Source organism: Terrapene carolina, unplaced genomic scaffold (assembly GCF_002925995.2).
Source record: "Terrapene carolina triunguis isolate 2854851 unplaced genomic scaffold, T_m_triunguis-2.0 Scaffold88, whole genome shotgun sequence".
Taxonomy (NCBI): domain Eukaryota; kingdom Metazoa; phylum Chordata; order Testudines; family Emydidae; genus Terrapene; species Terrapene triunguis.
In genome coordinates, this window is record NW_020664439.1 from 19,025,524 (window position 1) to 19,047,709 (window position 22,186).

General features: G+C 39.7%; 1 protein-coding gene across 1 annotated transcript in view; it reads right to left on the reverse strand.

The window, feature by feature from the left end:
- ATR (ATR serine/threonine kinase) overlaps nt 1-22,186 on the reverse strand; it is an 87,070-nt gene that overhangs the window by 55,624 nt on the left and 9,260 nt on the right. Inside the window, exons 4-19 of the mRNA XM_024211093.2 lie at nt 21,149-22,038; nt 19,766-19,956; nt 18,586-18,774; nt 17,048-17,277; nt 15,373-15,525; nt 12,769-12,967; nt 11,562-11,821; nt 10,309-10,499; nt 10,096-10,196; nt 9,138-9,309; nt 8,207-8,377; nt 6,950-7,144; nt 6,374-6,559; nt 5,713-5,805; nt 631-761; nt 298-441 (exon numbers count right to left, since the gene is read on the reverse strand). Of these exons, the coding sequence (XP_024066861.2) occupies nt 298-441; nt 631-761; nt 5,713-5,805; nt 6,374-6,559; nt 6,950-7,144; nt 8,207-8,377; nt 9,138-9,309; nt 10,096-10,196; nt 10,309-10,499; nt 11,562-11,821; nt 12,769-12,967; nt 15,373-15,525; nt 17,048-17,277; nt 18,586-18,774; nt 19,766-19,956; nt 21,149-22,038 (3,496 nt within the window). The remainder of the gene's footprint in view (nt 1-297; nt 442-630; nt 762-5,712; nt 5,806-6,373; nt 6,560-6,949; nt 7,145-8,206; nt 8,378-9,137; nt 9,310-10,095; nt 10,197-10,308; nt 10,500-11,561; nt 11,822-12,768; nt 12,968-15,372; nt 15,526-17,047; nt 17,278-18,585; nt 18,775-19,765; nt 19,957-21,148; nt 22,039-22,186) is intronic.

The window sequence follows — 22,186 nt, forward strand, 5'->3', positions numbered from 1 at the left end:
AGCAAGTTGTATTAAGAAATACACAGGCAGGAAAATGGCAATCTTTCAACAGATAGGAACGTGACTTCATGAAAATTTGTTAAGGCTTGGCCAACATAAAGACACCTCACAGGAGCATCTGCTCCCAAATTTCAAAGTCTGCTGCACGTTATGGAGGTGTTGGAACTCTTGAAAAACACCTTTACACTACAAAAAAACCTTAACATTATTAGACAGTTTTAATATAAGGGTTGCTACCACTCCCACTATCATACTTGAGCCACTAATGCATATGCAAAATATTTCCAGTCACAATACCTGTTCTCAACTATGAGAAAATAAAATATTGCTGCAGTTTCTTTTGGCTGGACATGTATGAGGGGCAACAAAGCTACTATCACATGACTGAGTAGGGAGCCAAGGTAAGCGTGATCCAGGCATCGAACAAAACAGTCCCATGATCTAAATGAAAAGGAAAAACAACAACAAACAATAAATATTTTTTTCTGCATATGGGCATTTTAAGTGAATCATGAGATGCAAACACTAAGTATTTAAAATAATTTTAGTTTCATGAGCTATAGGTATACACCAGAACACCCATACACAGAATTTGAAATAAGTTGCTGTCTGAGTACATTGTCAATTCACCTGCAGCATAACTCTGGAAAGTCATCCTTGTATCTTAAGCCTGTTCTCAGTGTAGTCATCATCTTCACTCTCACTGAACTGATATGTTTGGAACCCATAAGCTTCATTAAAGACATCAAACTGCTTAAGGCCTGAAAATAAGGAAAGCTCTCTTGAACAAAATAGATATTTGATAAATTAATTGTACAGTGAAATAAGAAATTAACTGTTAGATGTTAACTTTTGTCCATAATTTGCAGCTGAAAGTTTTATACAAGAGTTTAGTTGTTAAATCATTAATTTAATTAACATTAATTTAAAACTTTATGATCAAAATTAAAACCACACACCATTTTCTTTGAAACCATTAAAGCAACTTCCAAATTCCTATTGTATTTGTATACAATAGTGTCTTGATTAGCTGCAATAGCAAGGCTATTGAGTAAACATAGTAAGTGGACATAGTGTACTTAGATTTCCAGAAAGCCTTTGACAAGGTCCCTCACCAAAGGCTCTTATGTATATTAAGCTGCCATGGGATAAAAGGGAAGGTTCTTTCATGGATTGAGAACTGGTTAAAAGATAGGGAACAAAGGGTAGGAATTAATGGTAAATTCTCAGAATGGAGAGGGGTAACTAGTGGTGTTCCCCAAAGGTCAGTCCTCGGACCGATCCTATTCAACTTATTCATAAATGATCTAGAGAAAGGGGTAAACAGTGAGGTGGCAAAATTTGCAGATGATACTAAACTCCTAAAGATAGTTAAGACCAAAGCAGACTGTGAAGAACTTCAAAAAGATCTCACAAAACTAAGTGATGGGGCAACAAAATGGCAAATGAAATTTAATGTGGATAAATGTAAAGTAATGCACATTGGAAAAAATAACCCCAACTATATATACACAATATGATGGGGGCTAATTTAGCTACAACAAGTCAGGAAAAAGATCTTGGAGTCATCGTGGATAGTTCTCTGAAAATGTCCACGCAGTGTGCAGAGGCGGTCAAAAAAGCAAACAGGATGTTAGGAATCATTAAAAAGGGGATAGAGAATAAGACTGAGAATATATTATTGCCCTTATATAAATCGATGGTACGCCCTTATCTCGAATATTGCGTACAGATGTGGTCTCCTCATCTCAAAAAAGATATACTGGCACTAGAAAAGGTTCAGAAAAGGGCAACTAAAATGATTAAGGGTTTGGAACGGGTCCCATATGAGGAGAGATTAAAGAGGCTAGGACTCTTCAGCTTGGAAAAGAGGAGACTAAGGGGGGATATGATAGAGGTATATAAAATCATGAGTGATGTGGAGAAAGTGGATAAGGAAAAGTTATTTACTTATTCCCATAATACAAGAACTAGGGGTCATCAAATGAAATTAATAGGCAGCAGGTTTAAAACAAATAAAAGGAAGTTCTTCTTCACGCAGTGCACAGTCAACTTGTGGAACTCCTTACCTGAGGAGGTTGTGAAGGCTAGGACTATAACAGAGTTTAAAAGAGAACTGGATAAATTCATGGTGGTTAAGTCCATTAATGGCTATTAGCCAGGATGGGTAAGGAATGGTGTCCCTAGCCTCTGTCTGTCAGAGGGTGGAGATGGATGGCAGGAGAGAGATCACTTGATCATTGCCTGTTAGGTTCACTCCCTCTGGGGCACCTGGCATTGGCCACTGTCGGTAGACAGGATACTGGGCTAGATGGACCTTTGGTCTGACCCGGAACTTTCTTATGTTCTTATGTAAAGGGCTCTTTGACCTGAAGAGATTTCAATTACATACAACTATTATAGTATTTCAGTGAGTTGATTGTAAAGGAAGGGCAGCCATCATGCAGAGAATTTTTATTGGAATTTGAAATCCAGTCTCATTTTAGTTACTCAGCTAATTATTAAGGACTTCATTCATCACTATACTGCTTGTCTCATATCCTATAACAGTTTTATCTTCAAGACTTCAGAACTTTCTTCAAGATCTTTTTGCTGCTCAAAGTAATATAGTGGTTGTCACCACCTTGATCATGGTCTTCTCAATGCTGAACACTAACTGTTGAAGAGAAGCTTTACTGCTGTCATCCCTCCTTGCAGCTTATGGTTATAATGACTACATAGCACATATGGAGGTTACTCTGCCCAATAGTTTTCTAGGATTTGTGAGGGGGCACACCCTCCCTCTAATAAGAGAAGGCTAACAAGTTCTTCTGGGCTCAGCCTGCACTAACCAGGCATACCTAGAAAGGTTTGCTCTGCCTGGAGAGAGAAAGCTTAAAAAGGCAAAGCCTGACAGAGGAAGGGATGATGACTAGGGGGAAGCCTGCTGTATCTCAGAGGCTAGGTCTACCCTACGGGGTGGGGGTGGGGGTCGACCTAAGATACGCAACTTCAGCTACGTGAATAGCGTAGCTGAAGTTGCGTATTTTAGGTCGACTTACCCGGCTGTGAGGACGGCGGCGAGTCGACCGCTGCCACGCCGCCGTCGACTCCGCTTCCGCCTCTTGCCGCGGTGGATTTCCGGAGTCGACGGCAGAGCCATCAGGGATCGATTTTATTGCGTCTTCACTAGACGCGATAAGTCGATCCCCAATAGATTGATTGCTATCCGCCGATCCGGCGGGTAGTGAAGACGTGCCCAGAGACTGCAAGCTATAGGGACAGATCAATATAGAAGAAGACAGTCACAGACCTTGCGACTCCTGAGACTGCATGGACCAGGTTTAAAGAGGGAGTGACCCAAAAGAAAGGGCTGAAGGCAGATCCTAACCCTGATTAAAGACGCTATACCTGCAGATAAGCCAAACCCCAAAGGGGTGACAAAAAAGACTGCACCACCTTTGTCTCTTTTTTATTCTGATTATCCCTGTCTCAGAGGAGGGAGAGAGAAAAGAACCTTTTTGTTTGTTTTGTTTTCTTTGGAGAATTCCCTGTGTGCCACAAGCAAGGAATGACTCTATAAGCAAACCAAATCATGGGGGGGGGGGGGGAAGGGGAAGGGGAGACTCCCCGCCACTGGACACCAAAAAAGAACTGCAGCTAAGGTTTCTAAACCTCCCATCCTCCATTTTAGTACTTTGTAGAATTCTCAGCAATTTAATAAAGAGAAATACTGACATATAAAGTTTTCTGGAAGTCCACAATAATTCTGTAATCATGCCATTATATAAGCATCACAATGAATTCTTCTCTCAAAGAAGAAAATCGTTTGCAACAATAAGAATATGAGCCATAAGCCTCCACCATTACAGAATTTACAGTCTTTCTTTATGTAATCTCTGGGCAACAATAACCAGACGACTAGCAAATTTCTATTATAAAAGAATGGAAATATAAATCCTTAAGTAAATATTCATTTTACTTTTTCCCTTTAAAACTTCAAACTTTGGACATGGTCATTCTCCTAAATGGTATAAACAGAACACAACATTTTTCTTTTTACATTTCACAAGATCCACATAATCTTTCCATTAAGCATTACCTTCTGTAAGCATGTGTAATAAATTCCCTTTGTATAAAAATGTTCTATTCAGAAAATAACGAATTTTCCCTTCACATTTTAAGAAGCAGAGAAAGAATCTTCCAGGCTCCCCAAATTTCACTCCCCCCCCTCCCCCTTTCTAGAGGTCCTCATGCTGGAGAATTGTTTAATACTTATATAGTGCCCTTAGTATGCATGGCACTTTAAACAAATAAAAAAATATGATTACTTTAGAATGTAAGCTCTTCAAGGCAGGAGAGAGAGAGATAAGAAATGACAAAGAAAGGGAAGAGAAGGATGAGGATTACAATAGATAAAGAATGTTAAACGTGTATGAAGCATGAAAGAAGAAATTCAGGAATAAGTTAGGGCAAGGAACAATATGCAAATAACTTCAGAGGTAAATCATGAAAATTAGATGAAAGGAGATTTTTAAATATAGATTTTAAAAGGCACAAAGTGAAGATGCTTGCCACAAAGAGGTCATTCCAGACAAAAAGGGCCATAAAAGACATGAGTGGAAAGATTTAGTGGAGCGGAGACAGAATGTAGGGCAGGTGAAGCAAAGGCTGAGATGTAAGCAGGGGTAGATTTATGCAGCACCTAGAAAGTGAGAAGAAGTTCACACTTGATGTTCAAATAGACAGGAAGCCAACAAAGGGATTCAAGGGGTGACAACAAAAACAAGGTTACTCTAGCGGCAACATGTTTGATAGACTGAAGGAAGAGTCAGTAAGGCCAGAGGAAGTGGTGGCTACAGCAGTCCAGGCAAAAGAGACAGAGAACCCTGTCATGAATCAACAGTGGGATAGAAGAGGGGACAGATTTTAGAAATGTTATAGCGGGAGAGTAATAAGATTTGACAAGAGACTAGTTGGGAAAAAAACAACAGAGTGGAACTGAATTAGTGAGCTTGAATGACTAGGAAAATAGTGGAGCTGTCAATGGTTATGGTGAAGGAGGCAGAGAAAGAGTATATAGCTGCGAAATCTCAGCAGATGTTTTAGCCTTGTTACATTTGAGAGAGTGGCAGAATATCCAGGAGATATCAGAAAGACAGGAAGAAATGTGAGCCCAGACTATGGAGGAAACGTCTGGGTCCAGAGGAAGATTTGAGAATCATCAGGCTGGAAGCAAGACAAGAGATCATGGGAGGACAGACTTCTAGGAACAACAGAGAGGGGGAAGAAGAGGAGTCAATATAGATAAGGTGGAAGGAGTGTTCACCTAAGTTAAGAGGCAAATCAAACAAGGACAGAGCCATATAATGTAAAGATGAGAGTATCTCAAAAAGAACTCTACAATATCAAAAGCGGGAAAGAGATGCAAAGGTGACCTTTAGATTTGGAAAGGCAGAGGTTATTTCATTTCAACTGGAAGCAGCTCCACAGAAACGGTCAGCACCACTCATCTGCCAGAAAGGGCTGCTTAAAAGAGAACCTGGCACATTTCTCATGGCTAAAAGGTATTGCCTCAGAATTGCAGAATTTTCAGATTTTGCCATGAGCTTAATACCAATTTCAAAGCAACAACTTAATCCTTGCAAGGCAGCTTACTGTGTTGGCCATCATGTTGCCTGAAAACACTGCATACTTGTCCTTGTTTTACAGTTCAAACTGATGTTCACTCACCATTTTCTTATCTTCAATGCCAACACTGGAGCTCAATAACTGCATGTTAAAAAAGGCCAAGATACCCAGCAATTTAGGTTGTAGATAATCAGCCTAAAAAAATAAAAAATAAACTTTTACCAATAAGACATTCTGAAATATTTAGAGATTAAATATTATAGTTCCTTGTTTAAGTAAGTTTCACAGCATATTAATAATTTTTGAACAGCATGTCAGGTTTCACATTTTGCCTGACTGCATAAAGTGAATGGAAAGACATTTCACTGTAAGCACATCTTTATGGCAAAATAAAAAGGGAATCTATTGAGATAACCTAACACACATCCCAAAGGGCAAACAAAGATCCTCCAATATATATATAGAATTTACTTTGAGAAAGGCATTTACAGAAATATCACTGGCTGCACAGACACCGTTCTATTACTTCAATTATATGGAAGTTTCTTCAACAGGTTGTGCGTTTTTATACTTATTTGTGTGTTTTGTCTCCACATTACAGAAGTTCTATTTAATGTAGGGTACTGAAATATTAAAATTTCTTCAGGTTTTTATATATTAATTTTTAAGAGGTGCTCAAAATTTACTACACTTCCTTTCCCCTTCCTCACAGTGGAGAGTGAGATTGTTGAATTAAAAACAGATGTAACTTATTTCTCCTTACCATTAGCTCAGGTGATGTTATGTCTCTGGGTCCCTGATATAGATCATCATTCGATGCAAATGAAGCCAATATTGACAAACCATTGAAGACCTGCTGATAGTGCTCTCCTATACGTAGCAATAATTCATTATGCAATCCCTGGTAGTCTTGTCTCAACAAGCTGCCCAGTTCTATTTCTGTTTCATTCTATAAATCAATACCAACAGCAGAGAAAAAACAAATGTTATTATACTCAAGATATACAATACAAGGTAGATTGTCTTATGGAAAGAACCTTTGAGTCCAATAGCTCTAAGAAAAAACTTACATTCATATAACAGACAATTCAAACCTTCCAAGGCAGAGCTCTAAATTTAGCTGCCAGCTCAGAAGACATTTGTTCACAACCAAAAGGGACTGACTATAAGCTGACAAAACTATTCTCCATATACAAAAAATACATTTAGGAAACAAAATTGGTGTAATAACTTCTCATGTATTTAATATATTGTGTTTAAAGAGGAAAAAATATCCCCAGCTTGTCATCTATTATTGCTCCTAATCTGCACATGTAAAGCTGGCAAATGCTCAAGTTACCTTGAGGTAGTGAAGTGCTCGCTCCAGCTCATCCTTAGAACAGGAACAGACCAAGTGGGAAAAGATGTATTTGAAGTTGTTGATTAGGATTTCTCTTCGGTTTACATTCAGCTGTTTTGCTATGGTTCGAATAAGTGCAGACGCTGCAGGACTGGCCTTGGCAGCAAGGTCAGGCAGTAGAACTTGCAGGGTTCGCTGATAAATTAAAAGCACAACACTTACAGAAAAAAATCTGTATTTAATCTTGGTATGCTAATATGAAATTATAGCTGTACACCTATTATCTTGATTTAAGATTGACTTAGTGAGAGCGAATCAACAGGGATACTAGAGAGGAAAATATCTTAGTCATGGAAAGACTAATGGAAAAAGAGTAATTTCATAGGGCTGCAATAATAGGAGATATGAATCCATACAAATGGCAAGTGAAAGTATAGTTTCGTCTAGTTAACCTCTCAACAAAAGGAAATCTAGAGGAAAACAAAAACAAACAAACCACAGCCAGAACACTTTGTCCTGTCCAACTGTTGCACATTTCCCCACTACCAACAAACCAGATGCTGATCAAAAAAGTTTGAGCTTGTGTGAAAACTTTGGCTATGTTCCTAGTTCATATTAAAGTAGTCCTCTTCAAACAGGACAACATTAATGCAAACTAGGAACTTATAGTTCTGCAGCAGCCACACGGGAAGTTACAGCACAGAACTTTGGTGTGCACTGCTCTTGTAGTCCGATCTGCAGGGCAGTATAGACAAGCCCTTTGACCTTAAAGAAAAAAAGCAGTGTTTATATTAAGGAGGGCAACAAATGAAGATGTTATTTAACCAAAGCATCTTGGTATTTTCTGCTTGAAACAAAGAACAGAAGGTTACTTACAGAGAAGGAAAAAAAATATCCTGAATGAGGGCTCAAAAAATGGGCTCAAAATAGAGACTTTTGATTGAACATCTTATCCACTCAGAAGCTGCAGAAGCCAATAAATAATAAATGAGTACTTTTGTTTAATACTTGGGTAGTTTGCCTCCCCTCAGACTCTGAACCACTCAATATGCCGCAGTTTCTGGATTGAACATCTCCTCCCTGCTTAAATTGCCAGCAGCAATTCTAAATTATCCCAATTTATAGCTACCAACAATTAGAGGAGGAGGGGGTTAAGAAACAAATCCAGAGTTACAAGATTTACAGGAAGATAGTGGACTAAAATTTAAAAAAAATCCAAGCTCACAAAATTCAGAAGTAAAAAACCTATCAACTCACAGACAGAAAGCGGTTGAGGTCTGGGAAATCAAATACATTGGCAATTTCAGATAACGTGTCCAGGGCCATCCTTCTCTGATGAGCAGCCTCTTGTTTTTGTAGCTCATTACTCTGGCATGGAGTGTTAGAAAGTACTGCCATCTGGCTGGAGTGCAGGGATTCCACTAGAAACTAAACATTAAAAGATAACTTTCAATATTAGTTTTCTACCTCCAGAACATAAAATCCACACTGAACAAAGATATACAGCCAAGCACTTAATCTAAGGATAAAAGTTTTAGCTTCTCTTTCTTCCTGTCTACATTTTTCTTCTACTTACACTAAATTGAGGATGACCAAAACTGAAAACCATGGATCATTACATTTGACGATACTCAAGTTGTAGTTTAAAAAATTTACTTTGGAAACCTTAATGGTGGCATGTCATCCAGCTAGAAACTGATGTTACATTACTGCCTTCTGGGAATATTTAAAAACTGAAAAGAACTTAACCTTTTAAATAACCTGTGGGAAAAATCACTGTTGCATTATGACTGTAACATAAGATCAAATGTAATATCAATTTTAAAAGTAGAGGAAGTGTGCCATATAATGCAAAAGATTATGTGGTTCTATTATTTCAATACTTAGGGGGCTGGGACATGAGAGGGAAACAGAATGACACTGCTGGTGTCACAAACCCAGTCAAAAGTAAGAGTCCCAGTCTTCCTTGAAAAGGTTAATTTCTTTTAGAAATTTATGTCAAATAGAACTCCTCCTGTTTGTACTCTACATAAAACAAAAGCTTTTTTTTAAATTTTACTTTCAGCACCACTTTTAAAAGTGAATGGGGAAAACATTGCCACACAAATTCACATCTGTGAGGCAATGTTTTCCTTTGCAACCTAGCAATATAATGTGTGCTCCCGAAAGTAATACTCTTTTTCCTCACCTGACAGATAGGTTTCTTGTACTGACTGAAAAGGGCTTGCAGTTTTATAGACTTGGCGGCAGCCAGTGCTCTAATTTCCGTATATGCTGCTCCAGCCACGGATGCTGACTTTGACAACAAACAGTGCAACAAATGCAAGAGCGCAAATGGCACCAAATCCCCTTTCGCTGCCCTTTCAAAAGTGAGCAGAAAAAAATTACACTGTTAGCATGAAATGCTAGTTACAACACTAGTGAGACTACCTCTAACATATGCAGGTTACCATGATAAATACAATTTGTCACTGTATTTTTATATAATCTCCTATTGTACACAAAATGGATGCCATGGTAAAGAACAGATGATTTCAACAAATATGAATATATAGTATTTAATCATCATTTAGTATAAAGACTTACTCTTTGAATGGACTTGTCTTTATTAATTATAATTAGGCTTGGCAGAATTGAACTTTTAAAATTAATTTTGAAGGATAATATCTTTATTTTCTCAATTTAAATTTTCACACTTTTAGGAAATTATGGGATGTCAGGCGAGAATTATTTAGTGATAGTAGACAATGAGATTCAAAAAGTTAAATACTGAACCGTAACCATAATCATATGTGGAAATATTTGTCAGTTTGTGTGTGTACAGTGAAATCAATGTTTCTCAATAAAAACTGAATCCTTCCAAAACCAATTATAATGCTATCTTTTCCTAAAGAAAAAAAATACTATCACTTGGGCTCTGACCCTACACAACTGGACCTATGACAGAAGACCCTTCCACGTGGAACCCTAGTGAATACACCAAGGCTCAGTACAGATGCAAGGGTCTGCCTGTGTGGATGTATCTGCAAAGATGGGGCTCTGAAGAGTATTATTCTTGTATTCACACCTGTGCAACAAGTTTCTCGGAACTATAAACCGAAAATACTTACGAATGGTTCAAAATAAAACATACAACCAAAAGGTACCTTCCAATATCCCCTGTTGTTAGAATTAATGTATCCTTCAACTCATTATTTCTTGAAATTTTAGCATTTGTATAGGCCTCTTTCATTCTTGAAACAAAAAGCTGAAAAAACAAATTTGAAATGGACAAAGTATTCAACATATTAGTTAAACAAGATTGTTTTTGTTGTAACAGTTTTGCATTTTTGGCATTAGAAAAGAAGTCTTGGGTTCACCTCTTTTATGAATCCTTCCTCGGAGTCCAAGGATGCCAATATGTTCCTGATATTGTCACTGAATGCCACTCTTACATCTTTATCTGGATCTTCCATTAGATTTAGTAAAGCTCCAACAAGAATCTTTACATCCGATTCATCATCTCTAAAGTCCAGATGTTTGCAAAGATGAGGTATATTCTCTATAAATGCTAAGGGAGAGAGAAATGGGTTGAAGAAGGAAAAGGAAGATAAGTGTTTAATTCTTTTAAAAACGTACCAGAATAATTAATGATAAAATAATATACAAAAACATCAAACAGCCTGTTTTATATTTCATAAAGCTATTTAAAAAAGTGTCAAACAAAATGGCTATTTATAATTCAGATTTATATCAAATGTTAGACTTCTACTGAAAGGTACAGAATGAGTAACTACAGTAGATATTAGATTTAATTGGACTTAACATCTACAACTAATATCTGATACTAAGTTAACCATGCTTGAAAGTTCATGTTTATATATCTATAGTGACATTTGTTGAGCAATATGGTGTACAGAAATACACAAGTGGCTACTGTAGTTTGCTTACACTGTGCATCACCATAACTATTTTGTGAATGCTGACTGTACGTTAGCCAATAAAAATATTAAGATGTCAGTTGTGTGGGTTGAGGAACAGAAGCTGATATGATATGTCAAGCATTCATTTTTTTTGCTTCTGCCAGCTAGAGCCAATGGAAAATATCATGAGCACAATTTCTCTTTGCTTCCAGAAAGCTTGTATATTCTTGCTTCCAGAAAGCTTGCATATTCATCAACCATTTCAAAAGTCAAGTGCTTGACCTATTTGGGAAGGAGGTCTACTATTAATTTATAACATACTAAAAGAAAGCAAATAAAGATTGAGAAAATGGGATGGGAGACAAAAAAGACAAAAAAGAGTGGAATTAGTGAAAGGTATTAAATAGAAGATACAAGTTAACAATTAAGGAGAGGCCCTTTAGTGCTAAATGCTAAGCAACCACAATCCTCATTGACTTCAACACGAGTTGAGGGCACTCAGCGGTGAGGTATCACAGGTCAGACTTACCAACACATAAGTTGTGTTGTCAGACCATATGCAAACACTCTTCTTCTCACCTACTGTACAAGTTGCAGGTTGATAGAAGGAATACAACACAGAAGTCGGGTGGCGAAAAAGGACAGTGCAAGTAATTTTAGTATACTACATAAGAGTGTGAAGGCTAAGAAAAAAAATAAAATCACTTTACCTAGCTTTACTGAACTAGGTACTTTGCTTTCAAGAAGATTAAAAAATGGCTTGAAAATGGAGGCTTTCACTGAACATGTATTTTCGTGAGCAGAGATCACCGTGAGGCTGCTACATAAAATATCATAAGTTACATGCTCAATATCAGGTTCTGTTAATTGAGGACTTAAATTAAATGTCCCAGCAAGACAGCAAGCTAATTTCCCAGCAATACTGGCACAAGCCTTCTTGACTAACTCAGAAACATCATTGATTTGGTCTCTGTAATGAAAGAAGAAAAAAAATCTTCAGTATATCACTTAATGAGTCATTTGCATTTTATATGCAATACATTCAATAATTTCCATATATTTAACAAGTTAAATGAAAAAAATTATGTATACATAAATAGTTGCTCTCTATAATGGCTCTCTATAATGGCTATTTGTTTTTCTTTTTTATCACTGACTCAAACTCTGTGCTAAGTCTACAAGGGAGGTGGACAGGGTAGAATGTAGATGGAGAAAGAAGATATCTTTAATCTGGTATACTAGCACAGGAATAGGCAGGCTGCATGTGCAAAATTGGGCAGAGGGTAAGGCAGGTACATGGGAGGGGGGCGGGTGAAAGAAAACAGAATGGGACTGTATAAAAAGCTATGAGGCACAACCATAACTTCTTTCACAGTTTGTTGCACAATGAACCCCCTTCCCCATGTTTGTTTTTGTTTATCTAGACCAGGGGTAGGCAACCTATGGCACGTGTGCCGAAGGTGGCACGCGAGCTGATTTTCAGTGGCACTCACACTGCCTGGGTCCTGGCCACCGGTCTGGGGGGCTCTGCATTTTAATTTAATTTTAAATGAAGCTTCTTAAACATTTAAAAAACCTTATTTACTTTATATACAACAATAGTTTAGTTATATATTATAGACTTATAGAAAGAGACCTTCTAAAAACGTTAACATGTATTACTGGCACGCGAAACCTTTAATTAGAGTGAATAAATGAAGAGTCGGCACACCACTTCTGAAAGGTTGCCTACCCCTGATCTAGACTAAGATTGATGGGCAGAGAATGTGTCTTTTATATGTTCTGAGAGATCCCTAGTACATTTTGGATGCTATATAAATAAATAATAAAATAACAATCCACCAACACTAACATTCCTGTACTAGTTTTCTTTTTCAAGCATGTAATCGGAAAAGTGAAAGCAGCACTAATACATACAAGAGAGATTTGGGAATTATGCTGTAAGATTTCACACTTAATTGGTGCAGGAGGACAGGGAATCCTTTAACACAACTAGCTCGGATGACTTCATGGTGACTCTGTAGTGCCCAATGGTAAACACATTTTCTCCAATCGAAACATATGTTTTTTGGGAACAGAGACAGAAGGAATACACAGTGTGACTGAGTTTGAGGTGCTATGGAGAAGAAGAGGGAGAAAAAACAAAACAAAAATCAAACATTACATAAGGCTTTGAATACTATTAGTTCTTTGTTGTTGCCAATAGAATAGAAAGAACAAGACTAACTGGTGGAAAGAAAATATACTGTAGAAATGAGACAATTTCTTTAAGGCAATTAATACAAGGCACACCTATGTCTCAGGATTTGCAAACAGACTTAATATGCTATGATTTATATACCCCATTTCTTCTGTTTTAATCTTTGCTCTCTCATTTAAATAAGCTATTTTTTTTCCTCATGCAGTGTTAACCTAGCCATATTGTTCTCATATAAGGCTATGTTTTAGTCATGGGTATTTTTAGTAAAAGTCATGGACAGGTCACCGGCCATAAACAAAAATTCATGGGCTCAGTGACCTGTCCATGACTTTTACTAAAAATACCCACTATGACTAAAACTTGGGTGGCGGTGCTTGGGGGGGAGGAGGCAATCTGGGGGCGCTGCGGGTGCTGGGGGAGGTGACCCGGGACTCGCGCTGGGGGGGGGAAGAGGAGGCGGTCTGGGGGCGCTGCGGGTGCTGGGGGAGGTGACCCGGGACCCGCGCTGGTGCTGGGGGTGTTGGCGGGGTTTCCTACCGGCTCTGTTCCTGCAGCTCCTAGGTGGCAGAGGCAGGGGCTCCTCCGCTGATCCCACCACAAGCATAGCCAATGGGAGCTGCGGGGGCAGGCAGCGCGTGGCACAAAGACGCCCCTCCGCCACCTAGGAGCTTCAGGGGGCCCCCCACCCCAGGTAAGCATGCCACACACACCCCTGCCCCTAGCCCTGAGCCCCCTCCCACACACCCAAACTGCTGCTGCTGGCCGCTCAGGCAGCCCCTGGGTCAACACCAGCTGCTGCAGAAGTCACAGAAAGTCACGGAATCCGTGACTTCCGTGACCTCCGTGACAAACTTGCAGCCTTAACAATTAACACAGGCCATAAAACAAAGGTATATGGTGTGGCCAAGTTAACATTGTAAGAAACTTCTTCCCCAAACCTTACTACTGCATCAACTCTATTTTTACCATTTAACATGCTTACACATGTTCAGAGGTGTTCCTCTAATAATTCCATATTTGTAGGTGACACAGTCCTCGCAGAAGCTGTTTGGTGATGTATTGGTATCTAAAGAGACAACTATTGCACTTACTACTAAAAAGAGAGATAGACTTGGGAGTCCTTATAAATCATAAAGAAACCAGCTAGCTTGGAAGACTGGGCCAAAAGAAATCTGATGAGGTTCAACAAGGACAAGTGCAGAGTCCTGCACTTAGGATGGAAGACTCCCATGCACTGCTACAGGCTGGGAACCGACTGGCTAAGCGGCAGTTCTGCAGAAAGGGACCTGGGGATTACAGTGGATGAGAAGCTGGATATGAGTCAACAGTGTGCCCTTGTTGCCAAGAAGGCTAATGGCTTATTGGGCTGCATTAGTAGGAGAACTACCAGAAGATCGAGGGAAGTGATTATTCCCCTCTATTCAGCACTGGTGAGGCCACACTTGGAGTACTGCATCCAGTTTTGGGCCCTCCACTACAGAAAGGATGTGGAGAAATTGGAGACAGGCCAGAGGAGGGCAACGAAAACGATTAGGGGGCTGGGTCACATGACTTACAAGAAGAGGCTGAGGGAACTGGGCTCATTTAGACTGCAGAAGAGTGAGGGGGGATTTGATAGCAGCCTTCAACTACTTGAAGGAGGGTTCGAAAGAGGATGGAGCTAGGCTGTTCCCTGTGGTGGCAGATGACAGAGCAAGAAGCAATGGTCTCAAATTGCAGTGGCGGAGGTCTAGGTTGGATATTAGGAAAAAATATTTCACTAAGAGGGTGGTGAAGCACTGGAATGGTTACCTAGCGAGGTGGTGGAATCTCCATCCTTAGAGGTTTTTAAGGCCCGGCTTGACAAAGCCCTGACTGGGATGATTTAGTTGGGGTTGGTCCTGCTTTGAGCAGGGGGTTGGACTAGATGACCTCCTGAGGTCTCTTCCAACCCTAATCTTCTATGATAGCTTTCTGGCACTTTAAACTCCTCCTCTCAAATGCAACATATGGCTGGAAAGAGATACAGATTTGAGGATTTGGTTGGCCAGTTCACTGTTCTCTATTGTGTCAGACTGACTGGATATTCATGGATACAACATTGCATCAGTTCACATTCAGAAGATTACCCATACAACCATATGGGCTAGAATCTTCAGTGAAATTTTATGTTGAACATAAGTTGATAGGTAAGGCCTGGTACATACCAAGTTATGCTTCCTGTTTGTCTCTAGCAAATGCATTTATGAAGCTCATATGAAAGGAACAGCAATGTATATGCAGCATATTAAATACACAAATGTGCAATCATAGAAGAGCTCTAATATGGTATCCATACTTACAGAAACTATTTGCAATCTGTTGGCTCAGATCTAGAAGATCTGAGCTGAAAGGAGACAGCTTGAAAGAAGAGTCATCAGAATGGCCATATATCCATGGCAGAGATAACATTTCACATAAATTTTCAAGAATCTGATCATTAAGATGGCTCTTCCCTAGGGAAAACCCACATAAACCATATTTGTTAGTCTACATGGCTTACAAAATGGATGTGTATATTATACTTTATTTAGTTACAGAGCAGAATACATTATATTTTCCTAAAGAGAAGTACAGTACCAATCCACCCATGTTATCAGAATTCTGCATTTTAGAAGTGAAACAGTAAAGCAATTATGTATTAGAGCAAAACATTCTAAAGTTATGTGAAAAAGTACCATCTACAAAGTTCATTTCTTAGGCACAGTCACTGTCCACAGATCGGTTTTGGCCAAAGAAGAAGAGAGACAACAGAAGCATACACAAATGAAAAAGGAAACACAGTTTATTAGTTTTCAAGACGGATGCATTCCACAAAGAAAAGTCTTCCCACAACCTCCCAGTTGATGAAACTGCCTTTAATGCAACTAGGATTCCTATTGTGTACAGTAACTCCTCACTTAAAGTCGTCCCGGTTAACGTTGTTTCGTTGCTGATCAATTAGGGAACATGCTCATTTAAAGTTGTGCAATGCTCCCTTCTAACGTCATTTGGCAGCCCTCCTGCTTTGTCCACTGCTTGCAGGAAGAGCAGCGCGTTGGAGCTAGCTGGTGGGGACATGTAACCAGGGTGGACCGGCAGCCCCCCTATCAGCTCCCCACTCCCCTAACTTCCCTGTGCAGCAGTCGCCCAGAAGGCTATCAATCGGCAGTTCAGCTGTCCCTCCCCCCACTGCCATGTGCTGTTCCTGCCCTCTGCCTTGGAGCTGCTCCCCGAGCCTCCTGCTTACTGTGGGGGGGGGGGGGGTAGAAGGGGGAGGGCTAATGTCAGGGTGTCTCCCTGCTCCTACACCCTGCTTACCCCTTCTCCATATAGAGCAGGGTGGGGACACGGACGGAGAGAGACAGAGAGAGCTAGGGGCAGCAGCTGCTGTCTCAACTTCCTGATCCACTTAAAAAGACAATGCACTTAAGAGTGGGTCAGCTTACTTAAAGGGGCAGTGTGCATTTCTCTCTCCCACACACAAGGTGCGTGTCTGTCTCTGTCTGCTATGCTGTCTCCCCTCCCCTCCATTCCTGCTGCCTTTAACAACGTGTTAACCCTTGAGGGCTCAGCCGAGTGCTAGTTCATCAAGGGATTCCCTGGGAAATACCCCACCCTCTTCCACCCTCTGACTAAACCACCTCAACCAAGCTTCACAATCATCATAGCTGTGAACAGTATTAAATTGTTTGTTTAAAACGTGTGTGTGTGTGAAAAATTTCCCTGGAACCTAACCTCCCCATTTACATTAATTCTTATGGGGAAATTGGATTCGCTTAACATCGTTTCGCTTAAACTCGCATTTTTCAGGAACATAACTACAACGTTAAGCGAGGAGTTACTGTACACTGAAAAGTGGAGCATTAAGCTCAGGCACAAAGTCTAAACTTTAATAAATTCATCCATCACAACAAACCAGCCAACTTCTATCTGCATTTTTAAGTTTACCAAGTATCAGAATTCAGCAAAGAGCTTTTAATTTCAACAGCTTCTCACCTTGCATATAAAATAAAGCATCAAAGATTTTCACTATTCTGTCAATCACTGGCTCCAGGTTAGCAATCTGAGCAGTAGACGCTAAAAGGTTCCTGCAGACTGTCACTACTCTCACAACGAAGTCAGAAGAAATCCAGATCAGTTGCAAATTCACCTCAGAATCTGAAGACGAAGCAGCATTACGTTTATGACTGCTTAAGCTACACATATGAGCAACTTTATGATCCATGCTATTAAAGAAAAAGATTTAGAAATCATGTGAACGTTGTAATGTTGTGAGTTTTTTCTAAATTATAACCAAAAGTCTATCTATGAAAATGCTCCTATTCAAAATGCAGGCAGCTTTCCTGCAGTTGCATGCAGACACAGTCACTCCCCACTTAACGTCCTCTCGCTTAACGTTGTTTCGATTTTACGTCCCTGCTCAATTACAGAACATGCTCCATTTAAAGTTGTGCAATGCTTCGCTATAACGCCATTTGGCTGCCTGCCTTGTCCACAGCTGGCAGCCCCCCATCAGCTCCCCTATGCTCCCACACACACAGCGCCTCCCACCGGCCAGCAGACCCCATGGATCAGCGCCTTCCGCCTCCTCCCCCCGCCTCCTAACCACGGCAATCAGCTGGCTTGTGGTGTTCAGGAGGGAGGGGGGAGGAGTGAGGATTCAGCGCGGTGGCTCCCCCTTCCTCCCTTGCCTCCTGAACGTGCAAGCCAGCTGACTGCCGCGGGCAGGAGGCAGGGGAGGGAGGGGGGAGCCTACGCGCCAAGTTCTCGCTCCTCCCCCCTCCCTCCTGCCCCCTGAATGTCGCAAGCCAGCTGATTTCCGCGGGCAGGAGGGAGGAGCGAGGACGCGGCACATCTCCCCCCTCCCTCCCCTGCCTCCTGCCCGCAGCAATCAGCTGGCTTGCAGTATTCAGGAGGCAAGGGAGGGAGGGGGAGTCTGTGCGCCGTGTCCTCGCTCCTCCCTCCACCCCCCTGAATTCTGCAAGCCAGCTGATTGCCGCGGGCAGGAGAGGGAGAAGCGAGGATGTGGCGTGCGGAGTAAAGGGGGAGGGAGGGAAGAAGAGGCAGGTTAACGGTGGGGGCTTGGGGGAAGGGGTGGCGTGGGCAGGCCAAGGGTTGAGCCCCCAGCCCCTGCTGCTTACAGAGTAGGGGAAGCTAACGCTGCTGCTGAGCAACGTGCATCTCCTAGCCTACAGCACCTTCAGCCTCCTTGCCTGCCTCATTGTCTCCAGTGCCAGTGGGCTGTGCCTGTGTGGGGTAAGGCGGGGGCACCTCCCAACTATTGTACTGTACTGTATGGCAAAATAATTTCCCTGGAACCTAACCCCCCCATTTACATTCATTCTTATGGGGAAATTGGATTCACTTAACATCGTTTCACTTAAAGTCGCATTTTTCAGGAACATAACTACAACGTTAAGTGAGGAGTTACTGTATGTACACAGGTAATCTTACAGATGTTACACAAGTTTACAAAGGCGTAATTACACATTTACAAGACACCAGTAGATAAATGGTCAACTTGGTACTTTTACCTGTTAGAATTTTGAGAACAATGAACAGTACACAGGGCAGCTAGTCGTAGTACTACTGCAATCCCTTCTACAATGTGAAGAATGTCTGATGTCAGAGCATCTTGCTCCAGGAGAAATACTAAGGAGGCAGCTTTCTTGTTTATTGCATTCCACAGCATGCTCTTCATTTTCATGTTCACGGGACTAAGCCTGCAATTAACCACATTATTTTAATTTTTAAAAGTATTCGTTCAGCAACATACAATTCCTTGTAAATGATGCTAGAACTAACCAGTTTTGGAGGTAGGAATGTAGCTGTAGAAAAATGACTACTTAATTCTTATATTCTTATACTTATATTCTTATACTTATATTTTGAGTGAACCAAAAAAAACAACAAACAACTTCAGAAGCATAAATTAATATTAATTCATGAGGAATAAAGCTTTGGTCAATTATTCTTGAAAAAGTCAGCCACGCATGAAGAGCTGTAGAAGACGCAATCATCTTTTCTAAAAGTGTTATCATGGGTCAAAGATGTAACTAACTGAAAAAACAGAACAATGGAGTGCTTTAATGTTGCCCCTTGGGTGAGATGGGTTTTTGATGGTCTCTTTTGTCCATTAATTGCAACATCAGGATCTAAAACATGGTCATTCAATTCTACAAATAACAAGTAAGTTTAAATAGGAATAAAACTGTATTCGTTTTTAAAATTACGAATATCTACACAAATATTTTTAAAGTGAGAATGAAATACATGTGGATTATATATTATGATGGAGTATTTCGGATTCCAGAACAAATATGACTGGGTTATATGTTGTGTTTTGTGTGGCTTACACAAACTCACATAAAAACTATGAAACAGACAATTTTAAAATATTACATACTCTCTATTTTGCTATTTTAATGTATAGCTATACAAAAAAATCAAAGATTGTTTGATGTTGATGTATTAAGAACAAATGGTATTCTTTTTTATTTTAAATTAAATTTGGCAAATAATGATTTAATCCATAAAATGATCTCTGGATATTTATACTTTGAAAAATAAAATTGAAAAAAGTAGATCCAATGCAGGTGTTGCATTGTAAGATGCCAAGAAGAATTACATTAAATGCAACTATTTCACCATCCAGTTAACTGGCAAGATCTAACCAAACTGCTATAGAAGATAGTTATTGAATAAATATCATACGCTGCTGGCACCGGTGATTTCTTTGGATGCTTTATTGATAGACTTAGTCGTTGCTTTTTTTCTGGAATTTCATCACTACTGCTGCTCCATCCATCTGTATCAGAGGTATCCAGCTGGTTCTGGCACTGAAGCTCCTGAATGATTTCCAGCCCTTCTGTTTTTAATGCTGCATAAAGTGGACTCACCAGATACTACAACAGACAAATGTGCACACACACAAAAGTAGTATTAAGTATGCTGTTTCTTGTTTTGTCAAGAGAGATGGGGAGGTGGCAATATTTTGTACAAACGTTTCACAAGTTTATGTCAGCTCCTGAAAGCGGAAAAAACTCCTGTACAAGAATCTGATTCCACAAACACTCATACACATGGAAAATTAACTTACAAGAGTAATCCCACTGAACTCTATAAAACTACATAGAAGTACTTATGTGAATAAGTGTTTTCATGCCTCTCAGTTATGTGTCAAAAGCTTTCATATACCAATGCAGCTTTCTGTGCTCTTTTCTGAGAGTGGACTGCTATTGCTAGTTCTCTTTCTTTCACATTATATAGCCATTAGTCAGGATTATCCATTCAGACTGTTTTATTCCCTTATTTTATCTATACAATAAATATCAGGGAAACATGTTACTTCTATGCCATTTATTTTTGTACTCTACTTAGGTTTAGAAACCAACTTTGCACAGAGACCTTGAAAATCCAGCACGGGTTTCCTGCTTGCTAGACTACAGTGCTGGAGGTAGTCTTTATCTAGTCAGGTAATTTTACCAGGGTTGTATGAAATTGTTATCTGCTCCTGTATACTGTTATCCTGTCCTGTCATAAACTACATAGATATCTGTAGCCTCTCCTAAATTCCACAGAATTTTTTAGTAAATTCAATAAGATTCCCCCAACCACCATACAAACACATCAGTAGCATCTTGGCTGGAAGAAACATTATCTAATTTCTCAATCTTTTACATATAACTAAAGATGACCAATCTGCATTCATTAAAAACAACCTATTTATTAATAGAACTCAAAAAATGTGCTAGACACTTTAAAGTATAAATAGAGATACACTGTACATTCTTCAGGACAGGGACAATCTTGAGCCTCAATTCTACATTATGATGTGTGTGGGCAAGACCCTGTACCTGCCTGGAGCTCCACTGGCTTCATGTGGCTCCATGCAGGCATAAAGGTCCACCCACACACATCACATAGCAGAATCAGGGCCTGAATTTAGATATTATATAATTACAGAAACAGAAAGAAGGACACGATTTACCCGTAACCCAATAATCTACCTTAAGGCATTTCTGAAACACTTAGTTTCTAGGTATTCTTCCTTACATAGATTACAAAAACAACAAATATTTTTTCAGATTAACTTACCTCTTGTTCTTCTTGACTTCCAACTACATCAACAAAATTTCTGCAGATGGTACAGATATGGGCCTTTCTTACTTCTAAAGCAGATTCATATCCAGCTGGAACAAACTTCAGAAAATACTGAAGTATGTGACACAAAGCAGCTTTCAACTTTTCAGACTTAAGCTGTCTAAGCACATCAGCTTCAAACAGTGCTCGAAGCTTCTCTAACAGCATATTTAGGTAGACAGGTTCAATATTTACATAAGAATCTGTTTCAAAAGGAAATAATGTCCTCACCAAGCGTAACAGTGGTTCTCCAAAGAGTTCTAATTTTCCAACATCCATTTCAAGTACTGACTGTAAGATTCCAAAAAAGACTGTGAAGAAAATGCCAGCAGGCTGTTCTGGTGGCCCTCCTAATTGGATCAATTTTATTAAAAGGTTCAAGGCTAAAGCTTTAATTTTTGGTCTACCATACTCCAACAGTGAGCAACCTATCCCCCACAGAATAAGGTCCTCTCTTGCAAAAAACACATCAGAAACAATGTCAATCAGAATGGTCATTAATGTAATTTCCAAACATTCCACATCATGCATGCCCATCAATTGTAATGTGGCTGAGGTTAAATAACCTAGATTTTCATTTGTGTTGCTTAAAAATCTGTTTACCACCACTGGCCAGGCTAACAAGTTCCTCTGAAGCTGCCTCTGTATATTTCTTTCATGCAAGAAAATTAGATCTTGGAAAAGTTGCAGTAAATCCTTTGTCAGCACCTCAAAAACAGTGCAGCTTTTCACTTTAAAAAGCAACAGGAGAGAGCAGATGACGTCACAGATGTTCTTGTGTAACACATGGCAATTTGGAGCTGCAGCAATTCGCAGAAGCCTTGTTATAATCCAATTACTAAATTCTAAATAGAAAAAGAAAAACACACACAAAAGAAATATTGTGATTCATATGCTACAGGATTTACTCTTTAGAGAAAACTATACAAATAACGTTTCACTAACAACTATACTTAACCCTCACACCCCACCAAAGATGAGATGAATATAATT